Below are 25,847 nucleotides of genomic sequence, written 5' to 3' on the forward strand. Positions count from 1 at the left end.
GAGTTGCACAGTGAAGGTGACTTTTTAAGAGCAGAACAGAGGAGCTGCATTAATGTCTCTACCTGTGCTGCTTAGTCTTCAGAGGGAATTTGTCATCTGATGAACTAAAGACTAAAACTTTTTTTTTCCAATGAATTATTAGCATCCTTCATACTGTTAGAATACTCTTTTGTCTGTCTTGCATTGCTGGCCCAAACTCTGTCTCTGCCTAGTGTCAGATGGAGCAGGCTTCGCTCTGCGGTTTGAATGTGAAGACATACTTGTTTAAGTTGGAAGAGAAAAGAAATAATTTTGGAGGCCTTCATAGCACTGGGGCTTTTTTATTTGGCTCTCAAGAGAGCAGTGCCTGGACTGCAGAGAATTTGCAATGATGCTCTTTGTTTCTGACACCAAGTTGGCTGCTTGCAACTTCTCTTGGTATGGAGAGGGAATAAAGCAGCAGTTGGTGGGAATATGCCTGGTGGGAAACTAGATGACACATAAGCAGGAAACTGTCGTATCTGACTACGTTTTCGCTGGCGGTTTGGCAGCAACTGGAGGAGGATTGTCCATGGAGATTGAAAGGAAGTATAGGAAGCGAAAGCAAGCCTCCTGCCTATTCAGCTGGCCAGAGACCAAGCAGAGAAGCATCTTGACCTAAACTATGAGGAAACCTAGTACAAAATCTCCTGCAGAAGTTCACTAACGTTAACAATAAATGTCATTTTGGATCTGTGTATCAGATCAGTTGAAACAAAAACCTGTTTACTTTGAGTATCTTTTTGCAAGCCACTTTGAATGTACACATCCTCCCTCTCCAGTGCTGCTGACTGCTGACAGGGAAGATAAGAACAGTTCGCATTTGAGGTCTGCATCTCATGGGATTTGGGAAATAAGGATCTAGTCCCAGTCTAAGTGACTTTTCTCCTCACCTGTTTCAGAGTCAGGCTGTTGAGCTGCCATGGCAGTCCATGAAAGAACTGCTCAATATGGATAACTATTTCCATATAAGATGAACAGGTCCTAGTGTTGCCCACCCAGCTTTAGGCATCCTGAAATATCACTCTATAAAAATTACTGGCAGTGAGCTTGGGATGTGGGTTATGTGAACCTTGTTTCTTAGTGATTCTTCAGGGCAGATGGTTGTAGTGAGACTTGGGCTTCAGGAACTGTACCAAATTTCCATGGAAGAAGCCACTGAGGAATGAAAGAAGGTTAGGTTTCTTCTCTATTTTTGTAATTATTTTTTTTTAGTCCATATGGCTTAGACAAAGGGCTGTCCTCCTGAAGATTTTTTGTATGACTTTTGGCATTGAAAATTCCTGGTGATCCTCACTGTGCATTGCAGAGACCAAACTATAGACACATACGAAGAGCATATCCCAGTAACACTGAGAATTTCTCCACATATCACCAGTACTCTTCCGAAGATAAGGGCCAAAAGGCCTTTCCTGGCTTGCAGGATGAGAACTCTGCCTCCTAATTGCATTCCATTACCAGCAGCCCTCTTTCCTTTGTTTTTGGTTAATGAGACAAGGAATAGCTGGAGATCTCTAGGATTTATGCAAAGCTCAGCTAACAAAGTTGTAAACTTCTCCCTATTCAGAGCTCTGGGTATTAGATTAGAAACCTGCTCTCAAAAATCAAACTCTTACTTACATAGAGATGAAGGACAATGATGCAGGTACACCCAGCCAGGCCATGGCAATCAAATAGTGCTCCTGGATGGATGGGGTGATTCCTGCTGGAGGAGGAATGGGTTGGTCACGTGGCAGTTAAAGGTGTGGAAGGGAACTAACAAGCTTCAATAATCTGTCCCCTCGGGTGAGCGGGGAAAAGTTTTGTTACATGGGATCGGTGGATCCACAGTTGCTGCAGGTCCCCACGCAAGGGTTTTGTGAGCATTGCTGTTAGAAAGCAACCCTCCCAGAAGGCACACGGTCTGGGAGCTGACTGACTGTCCAGGCACTAGTTCTGAGTGTTCATATCCAGAGTTCTCTCGATCTCCACTCTTCGTGGCAGTGAAGACACAGGCGAGCCAATCCAGCAAAAAAACACCGGCTTCAATAAACCGATGTTCTACCCTCCTGCACCGCACCCCCTCCGGTGTCCCACCGGCATCCCAATCCCAGATGTTCCGCGCTCCAAATTCTGGATCCCCAGGAAGCAAGGCCATCACAGGTACCAATTGCCTTTCTACCATCAACTTTCTTAACTGCTTAGTGTCCAGTCCAGCCCTGGGTTGGCTTTTGACCCTTCCTGGACTCAGTCTGATCCATCCATGACTGTCCCAGATAAGCTACTCCCAGAAGCAGTTGAGGGGATCAGATCCTTTGGCACATTATATATAAAAATTTACATGAGCCATAGGTCTTTATAACTTCTTCCCAGAGACAAGGTGGGTTTTTTGAAGCATCATGCTAACCACAAGGTACAAAAGACCCTGTTTCAAATCCTGGTGTCACAAACTGAGGAGAGCTTCCTGACAAGGGACTGGCATAATGGCTTGTCAGGTATGGGGATTTTTGTTTGGTTTTCAGCTTTGTTTGGCATTTAGTGTTTGTTTCCCTCAAGGCGATATTTTCAGGGCTAGGCCTGTGCCTGAGGAAGTGAAATGGAGTACAGGTGTTTTCACAGTGCTTCACTCCCCACAGGAACCACCAAGAAATAAGGTGGGTTCTGGCAATAAAATTAATGGTACAGAACCATTACAGAGATGTTAGGACACTCAAGTTAAGATTGGTCCTTCCATAGTCCCTGTTTCCTCCTTCCAAGCAATATCAAAACTTAAAAAAAAAAGGGGGATAAAAAAATAGAAAGCAAAGAGCACAGAAAGAGAACTATTAATAAATAGGATGTGAGACACAGCATTCACATGTCCAGGCAGCAGGGAAACACTCTCTTAAATCTGTCAGGTTGGTAGATACATATTCCATCTTGGTACAAAAGAAGGGCTGGTTAATCAGCTGGTGTTTAAATGCCCCTGAAATGTCTGGCATGGACAGACGCTGAGTAGCAGAGGTGGCCGTGGTGGGAGAGACCACAGGATGTTCAACACGGGTGCTTGTTAGATCGCACACACTCCCACAGATACCAGATGTTGCAGTGAGTGACCTGTCTTCTTACAGCTTGTGGGTCCTGAGATTTCATATTGTTACTGCACCTCTTAAACATTTGTATGATTTTATTACTAATTTGATGTCCATCCAATCCAACTCGTGTCAGAGTTAAAGCTGAGAAACCTTTTTCATTATTTATTTAAACCTGCAACAACGTCTTCCAGTTTCATGTCTCTCACAAAAATGGAAAAACTGGGAGCCTTCCTGGGGCAGAGGCCAGGTTCATCTGGGCAGTAGCTGGGAGGTGTTTTTTGTAAAGGCACTTTTTCCCCCTCACTTCTCTAATCTAAAAGTGTATCAGTACACTGGGTAAAAACTTTTGAGCTGTTCTCTTCCCGTATGGAGGAAGGAATCGCATGATGCTTGGGCCTAGTAGATCAATCTTCAAGAAACTAATACTAGTCTGGGGGTCCTACCCTATCTTATCTGGTGGCGTCATTTCTGTGGTGTCTTTCAAGGCAGTGTCTTGTACAAAGGCAGTCTGAGCAGTTTCTTGAATTTCTGGTACGAATGCATTGACCATAACACCTATAGGAAGACAGTCTCCAGAAGGGATGCCTTCCCAGCGCTGCGGTTAGAGACATTACACTGGGCCTGGATAATACCAGAGATGATAGAGTACCACTCCACTGACAGCATCTCCACAGACGCTTAGTAGAGTGGCACTTAATTTGTCTGTACAGATAATTTTGCTTTGCATGCCAAAGGTTCAGTTTGAGGAGAGAGAGAAAACTTGTGTCAGCTGCCCTTTGCTGTGTGGGAGGGATACAGTAAGATCAAGGAGGTGCACTAAACCAGCTTTTTCTTAATGCCAGATTTGGAGAAAAAAAAAAAATAAATAGGAGAGGAGGACAAAACTACCATGCAATTTTTTTCTGAACAATTTTGGAGACCTGCAACTCACTTCTACTTGTGACATAAGCCGGGATTTGAACCTGGGTCTCTTGGGGGGTGGGTTGGCCTCATCCATTTTGTCGTGGTCTCTTTTTTGCACTGTGCCATCTGATTTTCTAGTTATTTCAGGCCTCTCATTCCTGTTATTTATCTGTCAGGGGGGGTGGACTAGATAATCTCTCCAGTTCGTTTTCAGCCCTGTTTTGTGTGATTCTGTTTTAACTGATTTGATTACCCAGTTTTCTTGTTCTACATTTTAGAAAGAGTCAGGATTGTAGTAGATTGAGAATTTAAGAAGCCTGCTTAGGACTCAAAGGGTCCACTAAGGACTGGCTGGACCAAAATTCATGAACTGGGAGCTTGATGCAGTTCAGGTCTTTTCTAGCCACATCAGACATAAAGCCCATGTGTCTGAGCCACACTTCAGCTGCAGCACAGGGAGGCTGTGAGGCTGCGGGGAGCTGGGGCCTCTGTACGGAAGTAATAACAGCAGTTCTGACCACTCCAGCGATCTACAGAAATACATAGCGAAATGATGATCTGATATCAATTGTCAACAGTCCCTGTCATTCCTGAATGAGACTTCTGTCCCTCAGCTCCCTCCCTATACAATTTGTGTGCTGCTGATCCCAGCAGAGCCTTGCAGAGCCATGTTCAGATGAACCCATTGGGTGACAGTGAGCTCCATGGGTGAGTCCACATACAGAAGAGTCTATACAGCACAGACCATACACATTAGTTTGGCCAGTTCACCTTTTATTGTATTTATTTGTAGTTTATCCTTTGAGTCAGTACAGTAAAGACATTTTCCCAGACATTGCGATCCTAGTTGAAGTGAGACGAGACCTCACAGTATTTGTACTGTTGAACTCGTGCTAAGGAACATCAGCTTGAGAAGGATGGGACGCACCTCAGCTGTGCTGTACGGTGATGTTTCAGGACACAGCAGCCAGGGTCAGGAACCACCTCTGCACACTGGAGGAGTCCTCCCATTACAGTTCCTGGAAAACAGCCCTGCACTGCTGCTGAAGTGTGCGAAGCGAGTGAACTGCTAAGAGCACTGGCTGGCAGCATGCAGCAGAGGAGCAGGGCCTGCTTGCTTGGTTTTGGGGAGGGGTGCAGCACCAAGTTCAGTGTGGGAAAGTAAAGAGGGCCAGGGGATCTGCCGTAGCTTTTCCAGACATCGTGGGCAGGCTGTCAGACAGCCTGTCAGTCCTCCATTCGAATGTTTCTGAGGGAGTGCTTAGGAAGCAAATGCAGATTGCTGGGAAGCATGGGGAGAGCTGGCGTAGTGCTTTGGTAGGTGACTCTCTTGCATGTTGTGGTGAAGACATGGAGTTCAGTCTGCAGACCTGGTGGTCACCTGTGCCCGAGACTTTAAGGGCTGCTTATTGCCTTAAGGAGGAGTAAGATAAGAGTTGGGTTTTTTTGCAGGGGAGGAAGCCATGACCCTTCTGGTTCAGTCAGGACTGGTGTTCATGGGCTCCCTAAGAGCCAATCCAGGCCACCTCAGCCAGAAGGCATTCAAGAAAAATACCTACCTGTTACCCCTTCAATGAATCTGGCCCATTTGCCTCCAAAACGAGGTATTTGACCTTTCTGATGTATTCAGGGTATGCGATTATGTGGCACAGGAGCATGTTGTCTTGCCTCCTGTCGGTGTGGTTCTGCAACCAGTATTGACCAGTCACCATCCCTGCTTTGTTCTCCACCCAGCAGAAAGTGCTTTCAGCAGGAGAGTGGAAGGCAAAGCGCAAAACAACTTTGAAGAAACAAACAGCAATTCTCAGAACTCCAGCGGTAAGTGTGTTCACTCCCTCCTGCTGTTGCTTACCACGTCCCTCTCGAGAGCAGGATTCAGCTGTGATCGGTGATTGTTTATATATTTGGGGTATATATTTAAGCTTGCAGGCAGCTAGCATTCCAGGGGTAGTGCCCTCTTCTCACTCCTCCCAGGTTCCTGGCACTCCAAGCCTGTAAAAAAGGTGATGCGGAGATCCTGCTCCCAAGGTCCAGATATTTTAGCATAGATTTTTCAGTGGGGAGCAAAGATCTAGAGAAAGGGGAATTATGGATGGACATAAAGTGTACTTGTTCTTTGTCTGTGTATCAGTGAAGTCCTTGTGAAGCAAAGCCATTTGCAGCAAGCAAGAGAAGTTTGAAGACTAAATAGAACAGCGGTTTGCATATTGCACTGATGCCTAATGTGTCAGTTTATTTGCACATCACTGTAACCAGAGTCCAGGTGTTTGTGAGTTTGCTACATGGAGGTTACAGCATGCCAGATGTGTAGATGTGGGACCAAAATACATGTGCTAGAAGGAATTAAAATTTACTCCACTTCTGGAGTTTCTTTTGAGTTTTAAGTCCAAGTGGTAGTAACTAAACATAACCACGGGCCTAGACAATTTTGTAGAGTTTTATCCTGCCAATGTACCTCCCTGTGTTCAAGTGGGACACTGCCATTCTTTTATGCTCCTTAATTGGAGCATAACAGACAGACCAGATGAAATGTTAATTTTGGCATCTTGATGGAGAGATAAATAACAAGCCAGCAGAAAAGGCTGGCCTCCCTCCTCTCCCCATTCAATAATATCAAAACATGTGGTGTTCACAACGCTGCTAGCTGGAATGGACAGGTAAGGGGAGGGATTTGTCTCTGGAGCAGGTTACACAGGATCTGTTGTAGGGCTTTATTTCTGCCTCTGAAGCAAATAAGGGGCTTTTTGGAACCACATTGGAAAAAAAGGAATGAAGTGGTGCTGCAAACCCACATGTGATAGCAGACTGGATATTAGTGAATGGGGGAAAAGTTGTGTGTTACTAAAATACTGCATGTTATGTGTTGGGGAACAATCCTGTACTAATCCAAGCATTCACCACAATTACAGCTGTTCATTCGGGGACAGAAAAACCTAAAGAAAAGAGGTGTAAGCAGAACCCATCAGGTGAGCTTGTCTCTGTGTTTCAGGCCCTTGTACTCTGTAGTCCCATTCCGCATGAGCAGCAGCAGTCAGGAGTCCGTAGAGGCTGGCCCAGCCTGTCTTCAGTCAGCCCCACCAGGCTGGTAGACATGACACGCGACAGCAGCGTAGTTCACTGACGGCCAAGAGTTACTAGCCTGACTTGCTGCTCTGAAAGTGGCCACTTGCCTCTCAGCAGGTCTGCTCCTCATATCTTGTCTTCTGTGGGTAGTACGAGTGGTTTATCTGAAGGGTTTCAAAGCCTTTAAGTGCTTGGCTTTACATGCCAATGTATCGTTGGGTTCCTGACTCCTCTGGGGCCCTTTGAAAGCAGCAGCCTTAGATTGTTCCTTTTTTATTCCTGTCAAACCCTGTATAGCCTACAGAGGAAGGATAGAATTATCTTCCTTCATATCAAACAGCTTGTCCCTAAAGTGAAGAAAGCTGCTTTGTAAAACCTTCTGGCTGCAAACCTCCTTTTGTTAAGTTATGCAGGAGGAGAAATGAAACTGTAGCGTGGGAGGGGGTCCAGGAACCACTGACAAAAAGCAGACACAGAGAAAGAGTGGCTGTATTGAATAGTCCAAGACTTCAGTTCTGTCTGAACTATTAAATACTGACCTGTTGTTGCTGTGACACATCTCACAGATTCTCCCTGCCATCTTCTTGTACCAGCTCACATCACACCCATCCTTCCGAATCTGTTTCTGTCTGAACTGCAACATTTAAATCACATGAATAAAAATCTCACAGTAAAACGCAAAACAAAGTCAGAAATTTTTACAAACTGAGTAGTGAGTTTCATACGATTTGCCTCGTCTTACTTCATTGTAAGAAGTGTTTCTGTCTGCACCACATGTATTGGCAGTTTATTTTATGGCTTAGTCTAGGGCCTGGCAGGCTGCAGGGGAGTTGCAAGGTGCTCATCTGAAATTTTATTTGAGCTGGGAAACCTGAGGTACTTGAGTGAGTTGCTCAGGACTGGTTTGAGAGGAGTTTGGCTCTGGTTGGAAGTACTTTTCTGCATTAAGCAGCTGACACACTCCTCAAAGCCAGAGTGGTGCATGGAGATGTATAAACTTCTTCCCTTTTCCCCCTTTCCTTGTCTATCCTGCATCCTCTTTTCTTCCCCAGCCCTGTGTTCCCCCCTTGACCCCATCTTTGTGCTGCTTCCTGTGTGTCCCATTCAGTGCTCTCTTCCAGCCTCTGCACCAAGCCATTTCTTCTCTTTTATTTCATGTTCTCAGGAGTCAGTCTAAACGTTCTCATTGATAGCAGCCTGATGAACATCACCATGTCACACTGTGAATGGCACTGGTGATTAGAGAAGGCTATGGAGAGCCCTGCGTGCTTGGGTGACCAAACAGAGTTCTCAGTAACTTCCTTTTCAGAGAGCTGACATGTCCTTACCTCCCTGTTTTCCTTCTTTCCATAGCTGTGTTTCAGTAGGTGGGACAAACTCTCTGTGGCTTAGTGTTCACATGTGTCATGTGAACTCTTGGGAGTAATTCTGGCATTGTTGGCTTGCCCTCTCTTGAGCTCCAGCCAGCGGATTTTGCACAGGCAGGAAGGCAGCTGATGATAATGTGGTTGTCTGGTTGTCTGGAGTGAGGGGGAGGACAAGCAGAGAGGGAAGATCAGCAACAAAAGCCACCTGAAATGGATTTGGATGCATTGCCGTAGGGAGTCCTGTAAGTGGGAGTAAGACAACTAGCATGGAAAATGTTGAATTTCAGATGTCTCTTCCCTAGGCATAGCCCCAGTCATTGCCATAGTGAATGCAGGTACCTGGTATCCTTATCTGAGTAAGCTGGCATCTTCTTGCCTATAAAACAGCTCCTGTTCTGCATCGCAAACTGCTTTGTGGGTGTGTTTGAGTCTCGCTGACTAGCAGAAGGTCTGTCTCCCAGCAGGGCATGATGGAGCCACAGAGTGGATGGAGGATTTTTTAGCTGCCCATCCACCTCGTGAGTGGGAGAGTGTCCTTTGTATTAATGGGATAGTCTCCACAGTCTCTTAAACTTGTTTTTTGATGAAACCTGGAAGTTTCACAGTGCTTTAAAAATATTATCTGCTAAAATGCGCAGATTGCTTCCTTGTGCTTCCTCTGGAGCAACAGGCAGCCAACGCAATGGTCCCAAGTCGCATGAAACTTGTGATTATTCACTACTGAACTAAGCAGAGTCCAAAAACAATGACATAACCTGATCCTGAAAGATAGAGTTGCTCATTGCAGTGCGTAAGATGTTACTCATCTAAGGTGCTGTAAAGCTGCTTTGAAGAAAGCACTCCTTGGTGGTGGTTATCCTGCTGAGCCTTGACACGTGCAGGGATTTTCTGTACTAAATTCGCAGGAGGCCAAACAATATTTGAAGGCCAGCTTGTGAAATACGCTTCTTGCAAAAGTTAGTGATTGTCAGCCTGAGCATGGGAAGGAAAAAGGCCCAGAAAGGGGCAGATACATGTATTGTGTTCAGTAATAAAGGCTTGCTGCCTTCCTCTTCCACCATGTGCAGGTGGAGTGGGTAGAGCAGCATTTGAGTGGAAGTCTGCAGGCTTGGCCCTGCCGTGATGTAGTTGTGGTAACCACAACTACCCTTGGTACTTCCCAACCTTTTGGATCTCTTTTTTTGTTGCACTTTTCATCAGACATCAGAAAGCCTCAGGGGCAACAACTGTCTCTGACTTGGTGTTTACAGCGTAATCCAGCCTTGATCTGTTGTTTTGGACGCTGTGGATGACTCCTTAGTAAAATGAAGAATTTGTGGTTACACCACCTGTAGGCCAAGAGGAATGAAAGAAATTGTGAGGCTTCAAGAAGAAAAAAACCCCAAAACATAAAGGAAAAGAAAAGCTCTTTAGATACCTTAAAATACAGCCATCAAAAGGAGAAAACTAATTGAAATTGACAATATTTGTTGATGTCTAAACTTGCTAGACATTATCAATGCGAAAGAGAGAACATTTAAAATTATGTAGGGAATTGGGAAATACTTTTAACTCTCAAAGTTGATTTAGGCTGTGTAAGTATGTCTCAATTTCATCTGCTCCATTAGGTAACTATTACTGTCGTAAGTTCCAGTGGAACAAATTTTAGCATTTACAGTTTTTAAAATGTCAGTGCTTTTCATTCATGTTTACCTAAGGAAGCTTTTCTTTCCAGCAGTGTTTATTTCAGACTGTGTAGAGGGGCAAGGGAAATATCTTCTTTTCTGAATCAGTTCATGCCAAGCTGAGGTGAGACTGAGACCAAAAAACAGTTAACTTCCTCCTTTCGATTTAGAAGTAAAAATGTTTGGAAAAGGCTGAGAAGTGCCAGTTCTCAAAATCAGAAGGACATAGGACCAAACTTTAAACATGAGTTCAGTGGGATTTTCAGAAATGACAAATCTGTTAGTCTGTCATTTCCTGATCTTATATGCTATATTCTTTTTAGTGAATCAGTTCTAAGTGCAAAATATTTTTAAGTACTGCACTTTATTTTCCTATGTATGCAGCACGCTTAAGGTAGTTATATTTAGCTAGTGAAAATGTACATAAGCCGCATCCTATAATATACTATGGTTCTTAATTCCCATCCAGTTGTAGCATGGAACTATTTCAAGCAGAAGGATAATTAGAAATGTCTCGTTCACCACTTGCCACATAAACCCAATATTTTTAGCTTATGTTAAACAGGGTAGTCTCTTAAACAGAAATAGATTGTATGTCTTTCTTGCTTAGCAACTAGCCAGAACTAACCTTTAGTTTTATGGAAAGCAGCAAAAAGGCAGAGTGCAAATCAGTGTTAAACTCATGATTTAAATCTCTTCTGAAGCTTTGGTGGTGCTGGGAGCAGACATGATGTCTGCTTGAGTGTCCCATGCAACTTCTGTTGCAGTAACAGGAGTTACTCTTGCCCTGACAATGCCAGGTCCCCATGTGCACCCAAATGGAAGGCCAGACTTAAGAGCAGTGGCTACTGCCATACTTTTTGTTTTGCCAAGCTGTTTTGCACTGAAAGTGCAGGTGGTCGTGGTGCACATATGGGGGGAGTCAGCTAGGTGTGTTACAAACACTGGGATCTTCCTCCTTCTCTGTTGTTGGCCATGCATCCTCCTCTGCTCTTTCTATGCAGTCCAGTGATCATACAGCCCACCTGGTTGGATTTCTTCTGGGAAGAAATTACTAGGATTTTTGGTGGGTGAGTGCAGCTTTAATACTTGGGGCATAATAATTCTTGATTATTGATTACAATCTGATGTGTAGCACAGCCCAGGCAGCCTCCTGCGCCTCTGCTTCCTGAGATGCACCAACTGTCTTACAGGTTGTGTCAGCTGGACCGAAGCACAAAGTACAAATCCCATTCAAGTGGTTCATCTGTTGGTAAATCTTTCTCATCTGTTGCTTGGTTTGTGAATGGTACAAGCCTGCTGCTGCTGTCTTTCCATTGAGGTGGGAAGTCCAAGCCTGCTAATGATCCAGTTTGAGGAGTGAGGAAAAGTGGGGGGAGTTATGTGAGTACCCACATTTTTGTAACTAAGCTGTGCAGAGCACAGGTGATGTTGATCATGGGGCAACACAATTGCACATGCATAGAGCTGCATAAAAATGATGTGCCCAGAAGAGGGATTACTATCTGAGTGCAGTTCTCACCATTAGAATAAAGAGTAACTTAGGGAGAGACTTCAGTTAAGAAAGTGTCGCTTGCTCAGTCACATAAATGAGAGTCTCTGTGTCCACTGGGCTTTTGCATGGAATTGAGGTTTCTGGGAACGAACTGTTAATTTCTGGTGCCACGTTCATTTAAGTTATTCCAGACTTGTTACGTTGAACAGGCAACTTGTAGACAGGCAGAAGGATGCTTGGGTTGAAATAACCACTCAGCAGCAAGTCTCTGTGGGTGATACCCTGCCAATTGCTCAAGAGCCCTGGGACACCAGGAGGGACATTGAGACAATATGTATGAAAGACATTGAGGCAAGAGGTGAGCAGTCAGCAAAACTGGAACAAACAGCCAGTGGTACAAGCTGTGGATTGCAGTCTTCAAGCACAGATGTGCTGGGCTGGGGCTGGACAGAACATAGCAAAAAGAGTCACTGATAGACCAATGTATGGGCAGAAAAAACATGAGCTCCTGTTTCAGTTTTGCCTGGAGCGAAATATTAGCATATCCCCAGACCAAGCCACATTATCATTAGTCATTTAAACTGATACTTCTACGACTGTTCTCTGAGCAGGTGGCTTTAGTTGAACTGACTGTGCTGAGGCAGGGACATTGCAGCGCATGGGTAACGAAGTGGCCCATAACACAAAGACAAGAAAAATCCCAACAGTCTTTCTTCGCTTAAAATACGTAGTAGCAATGCTTGGCAGTGGCCGGAACTCCTGATGCAGACTGACAGCGAGTTTCATGTGCGTACGAAGTCAAGCATAACGAGGAGACTCTGTTGGCACTTCTGGCTGGAAAATGGCTAAAGAGTATGTTGAGAACTCATTGCAGTGTATTACGTGGTGTAGCCACTGCTGTGTGCTGGGTGCCTCTTCCAGATGAGGTTCACTTCTGGGGGAATGGTAAAATGTGGGGGTTTGGCCCTCAAAAACTTTACTTGCCTCTGGGGTGCTGAAAGAGCCCTTTAAAGCCTGAAGCCATGGGACGGTCAGCAAGCATCCGTGTGTTCACTGAATACAACACGTCCCAAAGCAGAGGCAGAGAGCACAAGTAGTGAAAGAACGGTACCTAGAGGAGCCTGCCCTGTTCAGCTGCTGTGTTGAACCGGATTGGAACCTGTTCTGTTGAAGATCTTCCTCCAGATGCAGACCTCATCAGCTGCAAATAGCACTGTTAGTGCAACATGGAGTAACAGAAATGTGTTGAGTGATCAGCAGTGTTCTGTATCTAGCTGGTGCCTTCCATACATACCCTTCCCATAGCACTGTCTATTCACGTCTTTGCCAAGCATCATCCATGCCTTCATCTTCATTCGTTACTGGCTGGCCCTGCCAGCTGAAGCCCTCTTCAACAGCTCAGGTCCTCACCACGTTGAAATATTTAGCATGAAGGCTCACTGTTGACCTGTGCAGTTAATGAGTTAAGTTTTCCTTCCAAGCAAACCAGTCCAAGTCTGTCAGTCCTGAGAGCCTCCTTCATCGATGCAATTCATAACTTTGGACGTGGGACCATTCTGTAAATGCATTGAATGGATGATTGAATATTTAACGCTAATGGTTTCTTCCCCTCTGCAGAGGTTTGACACTAAAGGACCTCACCTGCAAACTGTAGGAAACTGCACAGAGTCTGAGGTGCTGAGAATCACTGCTTCTGCTCCAGCACACCACGGAGTGGATGCAGACAGCCCCTGGTTGACCAAGGGCTCGTTGAGCAGCCAGGGTTTCCATTTCTTTCAGTCACACCTTAAAGAGAGGCAATCTGCAAGATGTGCTGGGCAGAAAATGGGTATTCTCAGCCTGAAGAACTCTTAGAACTGCTTAGAACTCTTCCCTTTAGCATACCATCCAGTGAGGCCAAAACGCCTTTTTTTCCTCCCAGCTTCAGTCTGAGGAAGCTGCATGGTGAATCTGGGAATTTGCATCTGGGGCCCCCAGAAAAGCATTTGTAAATGATTTCTTGCTCCCTTAGCTGTTCTGCTGCTGCCCCTCCTCACTTGTCTGTTTCCATTGCTGTAGCATAGGGTGTATGTTAAAATCTCTGGAGATTTCAAAATGGGAAGGAAAGGCACAGATTCTTAACCATGAGAAACTTAGCAAGACACCAAGAGAGAAAATTCACAGCTGGACATGTCGTAATTTGCGGTAAATTAAGACCCCCCATCCTGCCACATTTAAATCTGAAGTGCGGAGTGAGGATAAGGATCGGTGAGCAGATAGGCAGAGCCTGTGTGGCATGCAGCGAGGTCTCTGCCAGTCTCAATATTTAAATCTCTTTCTTTTTTGCAGAAACCGCAAGTCCCCTGATTTCAAATCCTTTCCCGCTTTTACAAAGTAAGTGTGATGGATGTCTGTGGTGCTCAAAGGCGGGGACTTCCACCCTGCAGCCATGCTGGCCTGCCCTCTTAGCATTTTTTATGAATAAATGGGTTTTTTTTATTATGAGTCTAGGTGTCAAAGAACAAAACACCTCACTTCTGTAGCTCTGGTTTCAGATTTAAATGCAACAGAAATCCTTCAAGGTGTTTCTGTGCAGTATGTGGCTGCTAGACCATTTAGACTCATTTACAGCCTTTGGGAGTTAAGTTTTGTGAAATACATCAATAATACGTATTCTGAGAGACCAAGGGTTGAAGACTGAAAATGAACCCATGTTTAAGTTACATTTACTCACAGGAAAACTTCTTTTTGTGGCTCAGCTCAGTAAACACCTTTGCAGAGACAGTTCCCTTTGGCCTGAGAGCACAGGTGAGAAATGGGAGCCCAGGGCGCAGCGGTGAGCATGCAGGAGTGGAAGGAGAGCAGGTTTGGGGTGGGTGGATGCAGGTGGTCTCTGCTTGAGGTTCTGCCCTGTGTGCTTGATGCTTTCAACAGGCGGAGCTTCTTCCTTTGCCTTACAGTGTGTTTGGTTACTGCTTGGCTTGCATCTGGGTATTAGGGGTGATACTGCGCCAACCTGGTATCCGGGACTGCTGTCCCTTAGTGCAGGACAGCCCTGTGTGCTGCACCCTGACCGTGGCCACAGTGATGGTGGACACTTAAAGAAGCGAGAGTTTTATTTAGAACACGAGAGTTCACATTGGAAGAGAAATCAAATCAGTGCAAACAAATTTAACAACCATGATGCATTCGGGACTTCAGTTTTTAAAGCACGCGTCATTGCACCTTTTTATGTAGCCCCTGGTTTGTTGTCTGAGATGGGTGGAAGCGATAGAAGTTCTGTTTTCAAGAAACTTCTGCTTATATTGGTGTGTGATGGCGTTTTTCTAGGAGACTGCTGCTGATTCACATGTGGTGTTTAATCAGTTTGTATCAAAGGTACGGGAAGATGCAGTTACACTGTTGTGAAGGTTAAAACCAATGGAAACATTGGGTGAAAACACTGCGAAGTTTCCCTTACAGTTCTTCTGCATTTGTTTTTCGTCAAAATGTGGACAGAAGTGTTGAAATGTGGGTCCTTTCTGTTGAGAGAGCTGCCTGGGGGTCTGCTCCCTGTGCTGCCATCAGTCATTGAGCTGGCTGCTGGGTTTCACTTGTGCACAAGCAGCTCAGGGTGGTTTGTGTTGAAATTTTCTGTTAAAAGCTCTCGACTCATGTTCAGTCCTGGCCTCAAACCAGGCTCTGCTATTTTCTCTGGCTTAGATGTGGCAATGAGAGTTAACATGGGAATTAGAGTGATTTATTTAACCTAAGCACAAATGATGTTTTTTCTCTGTCTTGGCTTATATAGCCTGCTGCCTTACTCTAGAGCCTTGTTCACTGGGTATATATAAAAAGCACTAATAAAAGTGTCTAATAATAGCCTTGGGGAAAGATGTTTTAACTTGTGCAACCAAATGTGAGTGTTAGTTCTGTGTGGCTCAAGGGACTGAAGAGGCTTCAGCAGCTGATGGTGCTTCAGGTTTCTGTAAAGGTGTTTTCAGAGAGTACCTGGGCAACTAGTAAGGACGATGTGACAGCATGTCTTGTTCAGAGTGGAGAGGGACCTGGCTCACAACAGAGGTCAGTTTTTCTGGGGAAGGATGCTTTTGGGGGAGAAGGAGTACTTTTTGTGCTCAGCAGCCCACATCCCAGTACACCACAGACAAATGTCTCTTCTTTTTGGGGAGGAAAGCTCTTCGGTGCTTGATAGGAGAATGAAATGCCATTGCTTGGGGATGCCAAATGCTTGAGTTTCAGACAGCTTGCGAGACGCTGTTAGAAGCGCCCTGGGATGGGTGTTTGCAGTTCTAACAGCACAGCACTGCTTGCTTGTAGCAGATTTTCTTGTGCTTTCCACTGTGCAGCCCTTGCTACGTTGTGGGAAAACTTGGGAATGAAAGTCAGACTCTACTGAGATCAGTTGGCTGTAGAGCAGCCCTTTTCTGCTGGCAGACAGGACATGTTCAGAGAGCGATTTCCTCCTCCTCCCAAATTTTCAAATATTTTGCCTCAGAAGAGCTGTTCAGAGTCAGGATCCTGGCTCAGCCCAGTGCGATCCTCAACTTGCTGGGGAGAAGATAGCACTGCTGCTTCAGAGGCAGCCATCTCCAGGCACCGGGGACTGCTGCTTTGCATGGCAGGTGGTGGAAGGAGCGGGGGGGCACAGCGACAGCTAGCATGGCTTGAGGAAGACCTGCTGGCTCTGTGCCACGGGCGCCGAGTGGAAGGGGACAGGCAGCAACGAAGGAGGGACCAGAGGAGGGAGGAGATGGGAGAAGATGGTGGGTGGCAGATAGCAGGGGAGCAGTGTAGGTGCTGTGCAGCCAGTCGCTTGTCACATACTCAACGTTGTACCCTCTCCTGTTCTTCTCTGATGCTGTGCGGACAGGTCTGGCCCACACAACATGCCATTTCATGCACGGACTTTCTGCTGCCAAATTAAGTCTACAGGATTGCAGAAGGCTTCTGGACATGCAGCAACAACACAGAGCCAGAAAGATAGAGGGTTAATGTGGTAGCGTAAACTCTCTGGGCATCCAGTTCATGATTTCTTACCCTTCTGTGAAGACTTGGAGCCTGTTTCCACCCTTTTTGCAACAAAGCCTCTTATGTGCAGCTCAGCCATGTGGCAGAACCTGGAGAATAGGCGATGCTCAGAGATGCTCATGCTCCCTGCGCAGCCACATGTGTCAGGGGTCAGGCAGAGCCATTTCCATGTTGCTGCACAGGCTCTGCAGCTTTTCGTACTACCGCAGGAAAGTGCATCCTAGCTGTGGCTGAATATGAAGCCATGGGAGAGCTCGAGATGTATCCCAGGGCTTGCAGAAAATGCAGCATCCCTGACTGGTGCCCCAGCTTCGTGGCTCTGGTCTTGGCTGTGTGAAGAGCTTGCTTTGTGAAGAGCTTGCTTTCTGGAGGTGTGTAGAGGAGCGATAGCAGCCTGGCATTCCATCTTCTGAGACGTTTAGTGAAGTGTGAGAGTGCTGGGCTACAGGTTTAGAGTTGAATGTTGCAGGTTTTTAATGGCTCATTTGTTACTCTGCAGTTTTTGTAGGATGCACTAGTGGCAGTCAGTAGTAGAGAGAATACATGCAAACTGCAGGACCTTGTGCCCAGGTCACAGCCTGGCTGACAAAGCAAGAGCAACCAAAGCTCGGGATTTCAGACTGTAAAGGAGGAGTACTCTGAAGGCAGCCTCAGTGAGCTCTCTGCCTGTCTCCTTCCACCTTTCAAAGCTGTTTGGGCTTTGAAATCACCCAGGTGCTTTAGGTGGAGCAGTGGTTACTAGGAGTGAGTAGTGGAAACAAGGAGAGGAAGGGAGAGCTTCTCATGCAGCCTGGTGAATTTATGCTCCAGTCCCTTGTGTGAAGGAAAGTTATGTGAATGCGGCAACCCTGCATGCACACTGGCAATTGGTGGGGTTTCGGGATGATGTAGCCCACATCCTGGACCAGCCTGCGGGTGCTCAGGCCTCCAGGAGCTGTGGTTAATAGGTGTGGAGTCCCAACTCACAACCCGAGCAAGCCAAGTACGCAGCAAGAGACCAGCTGGCACCAGCGTGTGTTTAGCATCTGCCCAGGGGAATGCAAATAGAGGGAGCTTGGAGAAAGCGGAGCACCATTCTCCCCAACCCATGCCAAGGGATCAGAGCTAAGCAGGTCCTGCAGTGGTGCGAAGGGGGCTGTGCTCCCAGGAAGGAGAATGGGGCACAAGTGTCGCTCACAGGGATGTTCAGAGCAGTTCTGACGGCTGTTCCAGTTAACTCTACCTTTAGGTTGCAAGCAGAAATCAAAGGGAGGGGGAATTTACTGGCTGTGTGTACCAGCCCAGGTGGGCAGTTCTTTTCCAGCAGTGGCTTTTGCCTGGTTTCAGAGACAGATTGCCTATTTCTTCTCTCCACCTTCCAGATCCCTCTCCCTCTTCCAGCACTGACACATCCCACCCTCCTTTCAGCCAGCCTGACTATTGCCAGCTCTTTGCATTGTGGAGCGTAAGGGGCTTAGAAGCTGTTATCTCAGAAGTGTGAGTGTTGAGAAAGCCCTGGGAAGTAAAATGAGTCCATACACTTCCACAGGGATTCTGCACATCCTCCCAAGTATCCCTTCCCTCCTCCCTGGGAAAGACTTTTGAATTGTTGGATGAATTTAAAATTTATCCCTAGTTTTAACTTCCATCGTTTTCATTTGTGGCAAACTGTAGACTCTTTGTCTCAAAAGTATTTAGAAAATGTTCTGGCATTTTCAGAATTAAGAAATGATTTTTTGAAAGCAGACAGGGGTTTTGTTTACAGAGGTGGACACATCTGTAGTAGAATAGAAGGGGAGGCTTTTGGAAATGGGCTGAAAATCAACAGGATTTTTCTGTGAAGATTTACAAATGAGAGACCTTTCAGAGGCGCTGAGTGCACCAAATATACTGAGTACACAATATGTTGTAGTGGCAGAGGGAGGAGCTTGAGGTAAAGAACTGAGGAGACCTCGATGGTCACTGCATGATAGATGGGGATGGGGAGAACCCAGAAAAGACTGGTCAGGAGTCAGGCAAAGGGAGGGCTAGAAGAAAGCACAGATTTATGGTGATAAAACAGCTGAGACTGTAACAGGAGGAAGGTAAAGCAGCTCAGGCAAAATAAGCTGAGAAGGAAATGTGAGGATGTAGAGAAACAGGAGAGAAAAATGAATGTGAGAAACGTGCTGCTTGGAGAGTGCTGGCTGTGATTTGCTTCCCAGTGAGGTGCCCTGTAACTGAGCTTAGAGGAAGACTTGTTCTGGCAGCTACTTGGAAACCTGCTTCTAGGGGAATTGTGGCGTTTGTGTACTTGTCTGGGAGCAGAGAAGGGTCCTTGGACTGCAGCAGTGAAGGATGGATTGCTCCGCCACCAATTCCTCTGGCCAAGGTTACTACAGGCAGAGATGACAGAAGGAAATGCATGTGCCTGCTGATGTTTATAAATGGCACATGGAGACCTGAAAGTGTCCCAGGGAACCATGGTGTGACACCTCTAAATTTCAGAGTTTCTGAAGCACCTGAGATGTACAGCATGTTCTGTTCTCCCAGTTCTTGTAGCGGAAGGGTCTCCAGCACAGCGCTGGGGCAAAGAACAGGGGTGGTGGCCTTGTAAGCTGTCGTGGTGTCAGCACTGCAGCTCTTCTGATCCTGTCGGGAACCTGCCAGCAACATTCAGCAGTCTTTTTGAAATGTGACTTCTTTCATTAGATTAATCAAATGTTAATTTTGACATTTGAAGGCGGAATCAACCCACTTACTTTGAGACACTTCCATCTGAGCAGTATAAGTTTCATAAGCAACAGGGTCAGATAGGTGCATCTATCAAACAGGCCATTCGACATCGAAATGTATATCTAAGAGGGATGGTTTGCACCCATGTGGGGTCTTCTCCTCTCCTATAATTACAGAAGAGGTCTGAACACTTAGATTACATTGCACTTCTTGTGGCATTTCACCGCAACTGGCTATTTCACTACTGATGATTCCAGCAGAAACAGCCAGTCCATGTTAATTGCCCAGTCCTGAAATTCCAAAGTGTGTCACCCAGGGGCCAAAGTCTTCCCTTTTTTTCACAAGCACGTTTAAGTACAGTATTAATGAACTTCCTCACTACAGCAAAACACAGGAGTAGCATCACAAGAAAATACAGTAAGTTAAATAAAGCACTGAGCACAGCTTCTCCAGGTGGAGCTGGCTCCATTGTTTCAGAGGGCTGTAGGTTCTGTGGGAAAGGCACAGCAGGGTGTTTAACCTAACAGCATTTAAGTATAGCTTATACGAACTGCTCATGGTCTCTTTTATGTTTTCCCTCACAGCTTCCTGTAGCCATCTGATGAATTCTGGGTTTTGCTACCTGAGATAGACTTCTTACAGACTGTAGCCAAGTCAGGCTTGTGCTTTCCTGTATTTTGGTTCTTCCGTCCCAGATGCTGGTGCTTTTGCTTATTCATTGATACAGAATGTGTTTTTCCCTTTGAACATAGGTACAGATTTCTGGTATATTGTAGCAATAGGCATTGCTCTGTGCATGTGCCAGGCGTTTATATGCTGAGTTGTTTATATGTCAAATGCTTGCATTTGTCCATTCTTCTGTTACGAAACAAAATGCCACAGCCTAAGTGGTGGCAGTGTGCTGGTGTATTTGGAGGTATAGAAGCAAACTGCAATGTTAATGTATTTCAGCCACTGTAGTTTGATATTACGTCTGTCAACTAATGCACTCAACTAATACTGTTTAAACGAGCAACTGCAAACATTTGCTGTTAGGTTAATTCAGTGGAAAAACTGCACTTTCAACATACTTGTTAGAACAGAACTAAACGTATCTTTCAGCTCATGAGGGAGCTCTGCGCTCAGCTCTTACCTGACTCCAGCTCATCCGTATTACTCTGGCAACATGGCTCTCCTGCTCTGCTCTCAGCCTTCTGGCACAGCTCTGATTTCTGTGCTTCTTCCCCTCCGCCTCTGCTTACCCCAGCGACTTGCTGCCACCGAGCCCAGTGGCACTCACCATTCCCCAGTCTCGCTGCACTTGTTGACAGACACAAAAAAACCTAAGCTGAGTCCCCCTGTGGCACTTCTCCATGCCCCAACTTCTGAGCAACAGGATTTTTCACAACCCAGTGCTCCTTGTCTTACTCAGGAAAGGCAGCAGAGGCTGGAATTTGACAGATTGGATGTAAAATGAATTCACCATGCTTTGCTTTCAGGCTTGAAAAGAACAAGGATATGCTTAAAACGGCCTGCAGCAGGCATGAGCTAGTAAACCCTGGTCAGTGTGTAGCCTCTCAAATCTTTGTGCAGATTCACTGAGATCACACACACACACACTGGCAGGTGCATCACTTTAGTGCACGAGCTGTCCCTCTGCCATCCCGGGCCTTCTCGTGGCAGTAAAGTGAAGTACATGGAAAAACGCCTGACCCCAGCCCAGGAAGCAGTGACGTGCCCATGTGCTTTCCCAAATCACAGCCCGAGCCCTGTGGGTTCGGTTCTAAGGAGCTGCTGTGACATGCACATGTGGGCTGAGGTGACAAGGACCGGGCCTTAAGGCACTGCCCTGCTACTGTACAAACTGAAGTATGCACGTGTGCTGCTTCCCTGCATACTCTGTATAATTCTTCTGAACTGATTTCTCCCAAACAGAGCCTTACACCTGTGGAGCTTGTGGAATCCAGTTCCAGTTTTATAACAATCTCCTGGAGCACATGCAGTCCCATGCAGGTAAGCTGGGCACTTCGACTCGCTTAAAGCGGAGAATTAAATTCTGCGCTGATGCCTGATGTTGACCCCGTTGTGTGTCAATAGAGCTTTCTGTGCTCACGGTTTCCAAAGCCCCAGTAATTTCACCTGCAGCAAAAAAGATACTCAAAGGCTGGAGCACGTAGCAGTGGCTGCAACAGTGCAAGGCTCAGGGTATATCATAAATATTACTCCTTTCCATAGGAAGAGAGGAACCGTGCCATGCTGCCATGCTCGCACAGAGCACATCCAACTACTCATCCCCTTTATCCAAAGGTATCTAGGGAATACTCATTGCATAAGCGTTAATGGGTCACTCCTACAGCAGATGAAATCCCTCCTCCTGCAAAAAGGGTAGTTCTCATGGAAGCAGATAAAGCAAAAACACTTGCAGGGCAGCAGAGCCTTTGCCCACACAAGTCCTTTTCTGTGCTTGTGTCTCCTGGAGTTCTGCAAAGGACTGAAATGTGTTCTCAGAAGAATTTGCCATTTCAGCAGTTGTGTTCATTTCCTTTTCAGCTATCTACAAAAGAAAATTCTAAGGAGTGGTTCCACTACTTTGTTTCTAAGCCACCTTTTTTGTTTTCTGTCTCAATAGAGGCGATTGTAAAATTTCAGAGCCAAAGCACTTTCAAAGACAGCATTCAGAATATTCTAAAATGTAGCAAAGGATTTTTTTAACATATTGGCATAATTTTTTCCTTTTTTCCCCCTCTTGAATGAAAATTCAAGTGAATTAACACAGGTTTAGAAATTAATTCACCTTTGACAGACTAGTGTTTTCCAACAGACAGCTGCTCTGTTGAGATACACATTCAGTGCTTGCATTTGCCCTCACTTTACAGGTAAGACCTGAGTAGAATGGCACAGAAGGACAAGTGCCTTGAGGAAAAGATATTTTCCATTCTGTAACAATGATTCAAATCAAAGTTCTTATCTTGTTCTATATTTTAGTTTTAGTCCTAATTTTAATAGTGCCCCTTGGGTTCTTCATCCAAGCAGTTCCTTGGTGCCAGTTCAGTTCTCATTGGCAAATCTCAGTGCAGGCTTTGTGTGTTGTTCAGTGTCTGCTTTATTTATCATCTTTTCAAGGTTATGAAGAGACATTTAGATTTGTTACAAGATGGTGTGAGTTCTTTGGACATTACTTTCTGTTTAGAACATAAGCTGGTTAATGTGGAGTGATAGGATTTCCTGTTACACCGAGGAGCAGCGAAGCTCCGCACAGGGTAGTGGCTGCCACCTCCACGGTGCTGGGGACTGTTCTTGCTGTTTGTCAGGAGCGCTTTCTGCTTACCTCCAAGCCGCATCCTGAGCATCCTTTTCCTTGTTCTGGTCTCTGGTACTGAAATGCAGCATTTTAAGTTACAGCTCTTGGTGACACCGAGTAAAGGAGCTGCAAAGGAGGGCCCAAGCTAAGGTGTCAAAAGGGAGAATGGCAATTCGTGGCAAGGCATGAGCCGTTGAAAATTTTAAGCTAATGCTGTCTGCAGCTTCTTCCTCCTCTCTTCCTTGCAAATGAGTCATGGATGCTGGGCTTTTTCAACCTGGGTTACTTCGGACACAGAACAGGGTTAGAGGGAGCAGGTACCTGTGATCTGACTCATGTAATGTCAGCAGAGATACATTAATGGGTAAATCCCTCTCCCCAACTCAGGATTACTCCTGTGAAACTGTATTTTCTCATCTCTCCCTGCTCTTTTTGTAAGTCACTGTCTTCTGCTTGGCTGCTTCCTCCCAAATGTCTCAGTGGCACAGTGACAGCAAGCTTGTCTGTGTCTTCTTTAAGTGCTTTCTCCAGCATCACGGAGGCTGCCCCCCGTGAAAGCAGCCATCCCTTGCTGTGGCATCTCTGTGCGTGGTGCTTGCCAGTCCTGTGCTCATGCCTCTTCCTCTGGAGGGAGCGCCAGCCTTTCCTCCAGACCTGTGCAGCTGGGGGCGATTAGCGCGGGGTTTTCTCCTGCGGGACGAGGGCAAAACAAAATGAAGAGGTGTGAAAGCTACAGACAGCTTTGGTGGAAGTCCGGTTTGGGGTATTGTACTTAAGCAGAGCAACGGTAGCGATTACACAGGGCTTGCAGTTACTCTGGTCGCAGTTTGTTGCCTTTCAGCCTGTCAGAGCTCAGGGATTTCTATATCCAAGAAACACCATTGGCACAACATCTCTGAAGTCTGGGAGTGCAGAGACCTTGCGGTAGTCAGCACTGGTGGCGTGGGATCCACACACTGGGGACACTGGCATAGTAGCGGTTTGTACCAGTCGCTGTGCCTGGCTCAAGGAATGTTTCATTATGGGGATGCAGAGATACAAGAAGCTTACATGGGTCAAATACTCCCTCAGTTAATGTGTTCAGGAGTCCAGTTTGGCTTGTGTCTGATGCAAAGGGCTAATCTCTTCCAACTAAATGTGATGCATCCACTGAGCCCCCCTCGCAAGTGACTGAAGACAGGGAACAACATGCTGCTGGCCTAAAGAGCAAAAGCAGGGACATACTGGCTCTTGAGTCATTCAGAGGGCTGAGCCTGGAGGCTAGAAGGTAATAAGGAGAGATTATAGCTCCATAAAGCAGCTACACAGTGAGAAGAAGCAATTAGAATGTAAATTGGATGCTGAAAGGCAGAAATAGAACAGCAGAACACCAGGCAAAGGAATTTGTTCTGTAATTACACTGTACAATATACAGCTTTTACTCCCTTTAGAGTACTTTGTTCAGGTCGAGTGCTACCATATAATGCCTTTCCTGCAATCTAGAGCTAAAAAAATAAAAGGACGACTAGGCTGAACCTGGATTAAAGGATTGGAGGCATGAAGAGAAATTAAAGAACCATGATCTGTGTAGTTCACAGACTGCCTGATAAGGAAGATGAGGCTGAAATGCACAAATCTCATTAATACCATATTGAATGCCAGCAGATATTTGTACATAATAAATCCTCTATTATTATGAAATAGATAAAGAGTTGCGGGGAGGAAATACAGAGGTTTTCTCTCCCCCTCCACCCCTCACCAAGACAAGGAAGGTCTGAAACATGAACAAAGTTAGTAGGCAACATCGAGCATTTTCCTTTGCCTACCCACAGATGTTTGCAGTTGAGGACACTGGTGGCATTAGCTCAAGAGAAGTTAGTCTAGGCAAATGCTGGGGGAAAATTGATGTGTCATATCGATCACTGGCATTCACTGGAACACCTCCTGCTCTTCACGTCTCTTCCACTCCTGCAAAGACTGGCCACTGGCTGCAGTTCTGAGCATGGCAGCGCTCCCCAGGTGCCAGCCATGACCAGTGAATTCCCTGGGAATGGTCCTCAAGGCAGTCCCAGAGTCTACCCTGGTTCTGTCATACCCTGGATTGCTCTTAGGTATACTTAGGTGCAGTGCCCAGGCCTAAGAATACCTGTGCAGTCTGTGGCTGTTCATCAGCGAGGTTTGTGAGTGCCCCAGCAGTTAACATGCAGAGCTGCTCAAATTTGAGAGGACTTGCTTGTAATTAAGAGGGCACTGGAGTTTCATTGCTTGTCTCTAGGTCCGTGGTGGTCTCCCTTCTCTCCCAGGTCATTGCCACTCATGAAGGAGAGCACCTTTGCCCTCTCCTGTTTGTTCTGATGGGCAGCCCCCTGCTCTGCACAGCACCAGATCAGCCTGGGCTGCAGAGCAGCGTGCCTGTGTGTGCCTTAATAAGGTGTTCATCTAATTCATGCTCTGCTGTCTGGAGCGCTGGGGGAGGATTCATGTCGCTGCATGCCGGTGTGCCTAGGCTGTAGATACTGCCACCTGAACTGGTCAACTTGGACTCCCTTTATAATCAGTGGAGAAGTCATGACTCCAGGTGAGTTCAGAGCATGATGGATCTTATACTACAAGAGGCATCTAGTTCTGCCCGGGTGAACGAATTGCAGTCTTAAGCCTGTTCTGTGCCACTGAGTGTAAAAGGAGCCCTAAGGGGCCGATTTGAAGAGAGGTGTGTCTAACAGGGGTGTCCAAAATTGGGTGAGATGAGTCCAGCTGTGGTGCATAAAGGACCTGTTTTGTCTTCTTTGTTTTTAATTCCATCCTTCTGTTCAGTGTGATCATCAGTCTCTCCATCTTTCTCCTTCCTTTTCCACCTCTCTTCATTTTGTGCTTTAATGATGCTTCACAGCCTATTTCAAACCACAGTTTCACAGTGAAGCATATTAGGAACTAGAAAATTCCCTGTAGAAGGTGGGGAGAATTTATTGGGGCACAGGAGAGGAAAGAACATGGAAACAATACAGAATTTACTGACCTTGACTGCATTTCCTTGAAAGATCTCATTAGATTGGCAGCCAAAGTGTTTAGCCCACTTACATACACAGGAACAGGAGCATGAACACGAAGACCCCTAGGGCAGTTGGTGTCTTTGCAGCCAGAGTGAGGAACAATTTTTGGTCACACTCCAGAAACTTGGGGGTTTTCTCTTTTCATTTCCAGTCTGAGGCAGCGGTGAGCAGCCCGAGAGGAGGTTGGCCCTCTCTCTGCAGTGGGAGGAAACCATATATGAAGATTATAATAAGAGCCCTGGATACAGAGGAGTTGGGCATAGCTTGAAAGACA

At 46.0% G+C, this 25,847-nt stretch overlaps 1 protein-coding gene across 6 annotated transcripts in view; it reads left to right on the forward strand.

Moving 5' to 3' along the window:
• ZNF618 (zinc finger protein 618) overlaps positions 1 to 25,847 on the forward strand; it is a 162,124-nt gene that overhangs the window by 125,758 nt on the left and 10,519 nt on the right. For 4 of the 6 annotated variants that reach the window (XM_040605585.1, XM_040605586.1, XM_040605588.1 and 1 more), the window contains 5 exons: positions 1,972 to 2,160; positions 5,709 to 5,792; positions 6,884 to 6,940; positions 13,892 to 13,936; positions 21,179 to 21,256. In XM_040605585.1, the coding sequence (XP_040461519.1) occupies positions 1,972 to 2,160; positions 5,709 to 5,792; positions 6,884 to 6,940; positions 13,892 to 13,936; positions 21,179 to 21,256 (453 nt within the window). The remainder of the gene's footprint in view (positions 1 to 1,971; positions 2,161 to 5,708; positions 5,793 to 6,883; positions 6,941 to 13,891; positions 13,937 to 21,178; positions 21,257 to 25,847) is intronic. The other 2 variants (XM_040605587.1, XM_040605590.1) reach the window with 2 other exon arrangements.

Source organism: Falco naumanni, chromosome 9 (genome assembly GCF_017639655.2).
Source record: "Falco naumanni isolate bFalNau1 chromosome 9, bFalNau1.pat, whole genome shotgun sequence".
NCBI classification, from domain to species: domain Eukaryota; kingdom Metazoa; phylum Chordata; class Aves; order Falconiformes; family Falconidae; genus Falco; species Falco naumanni.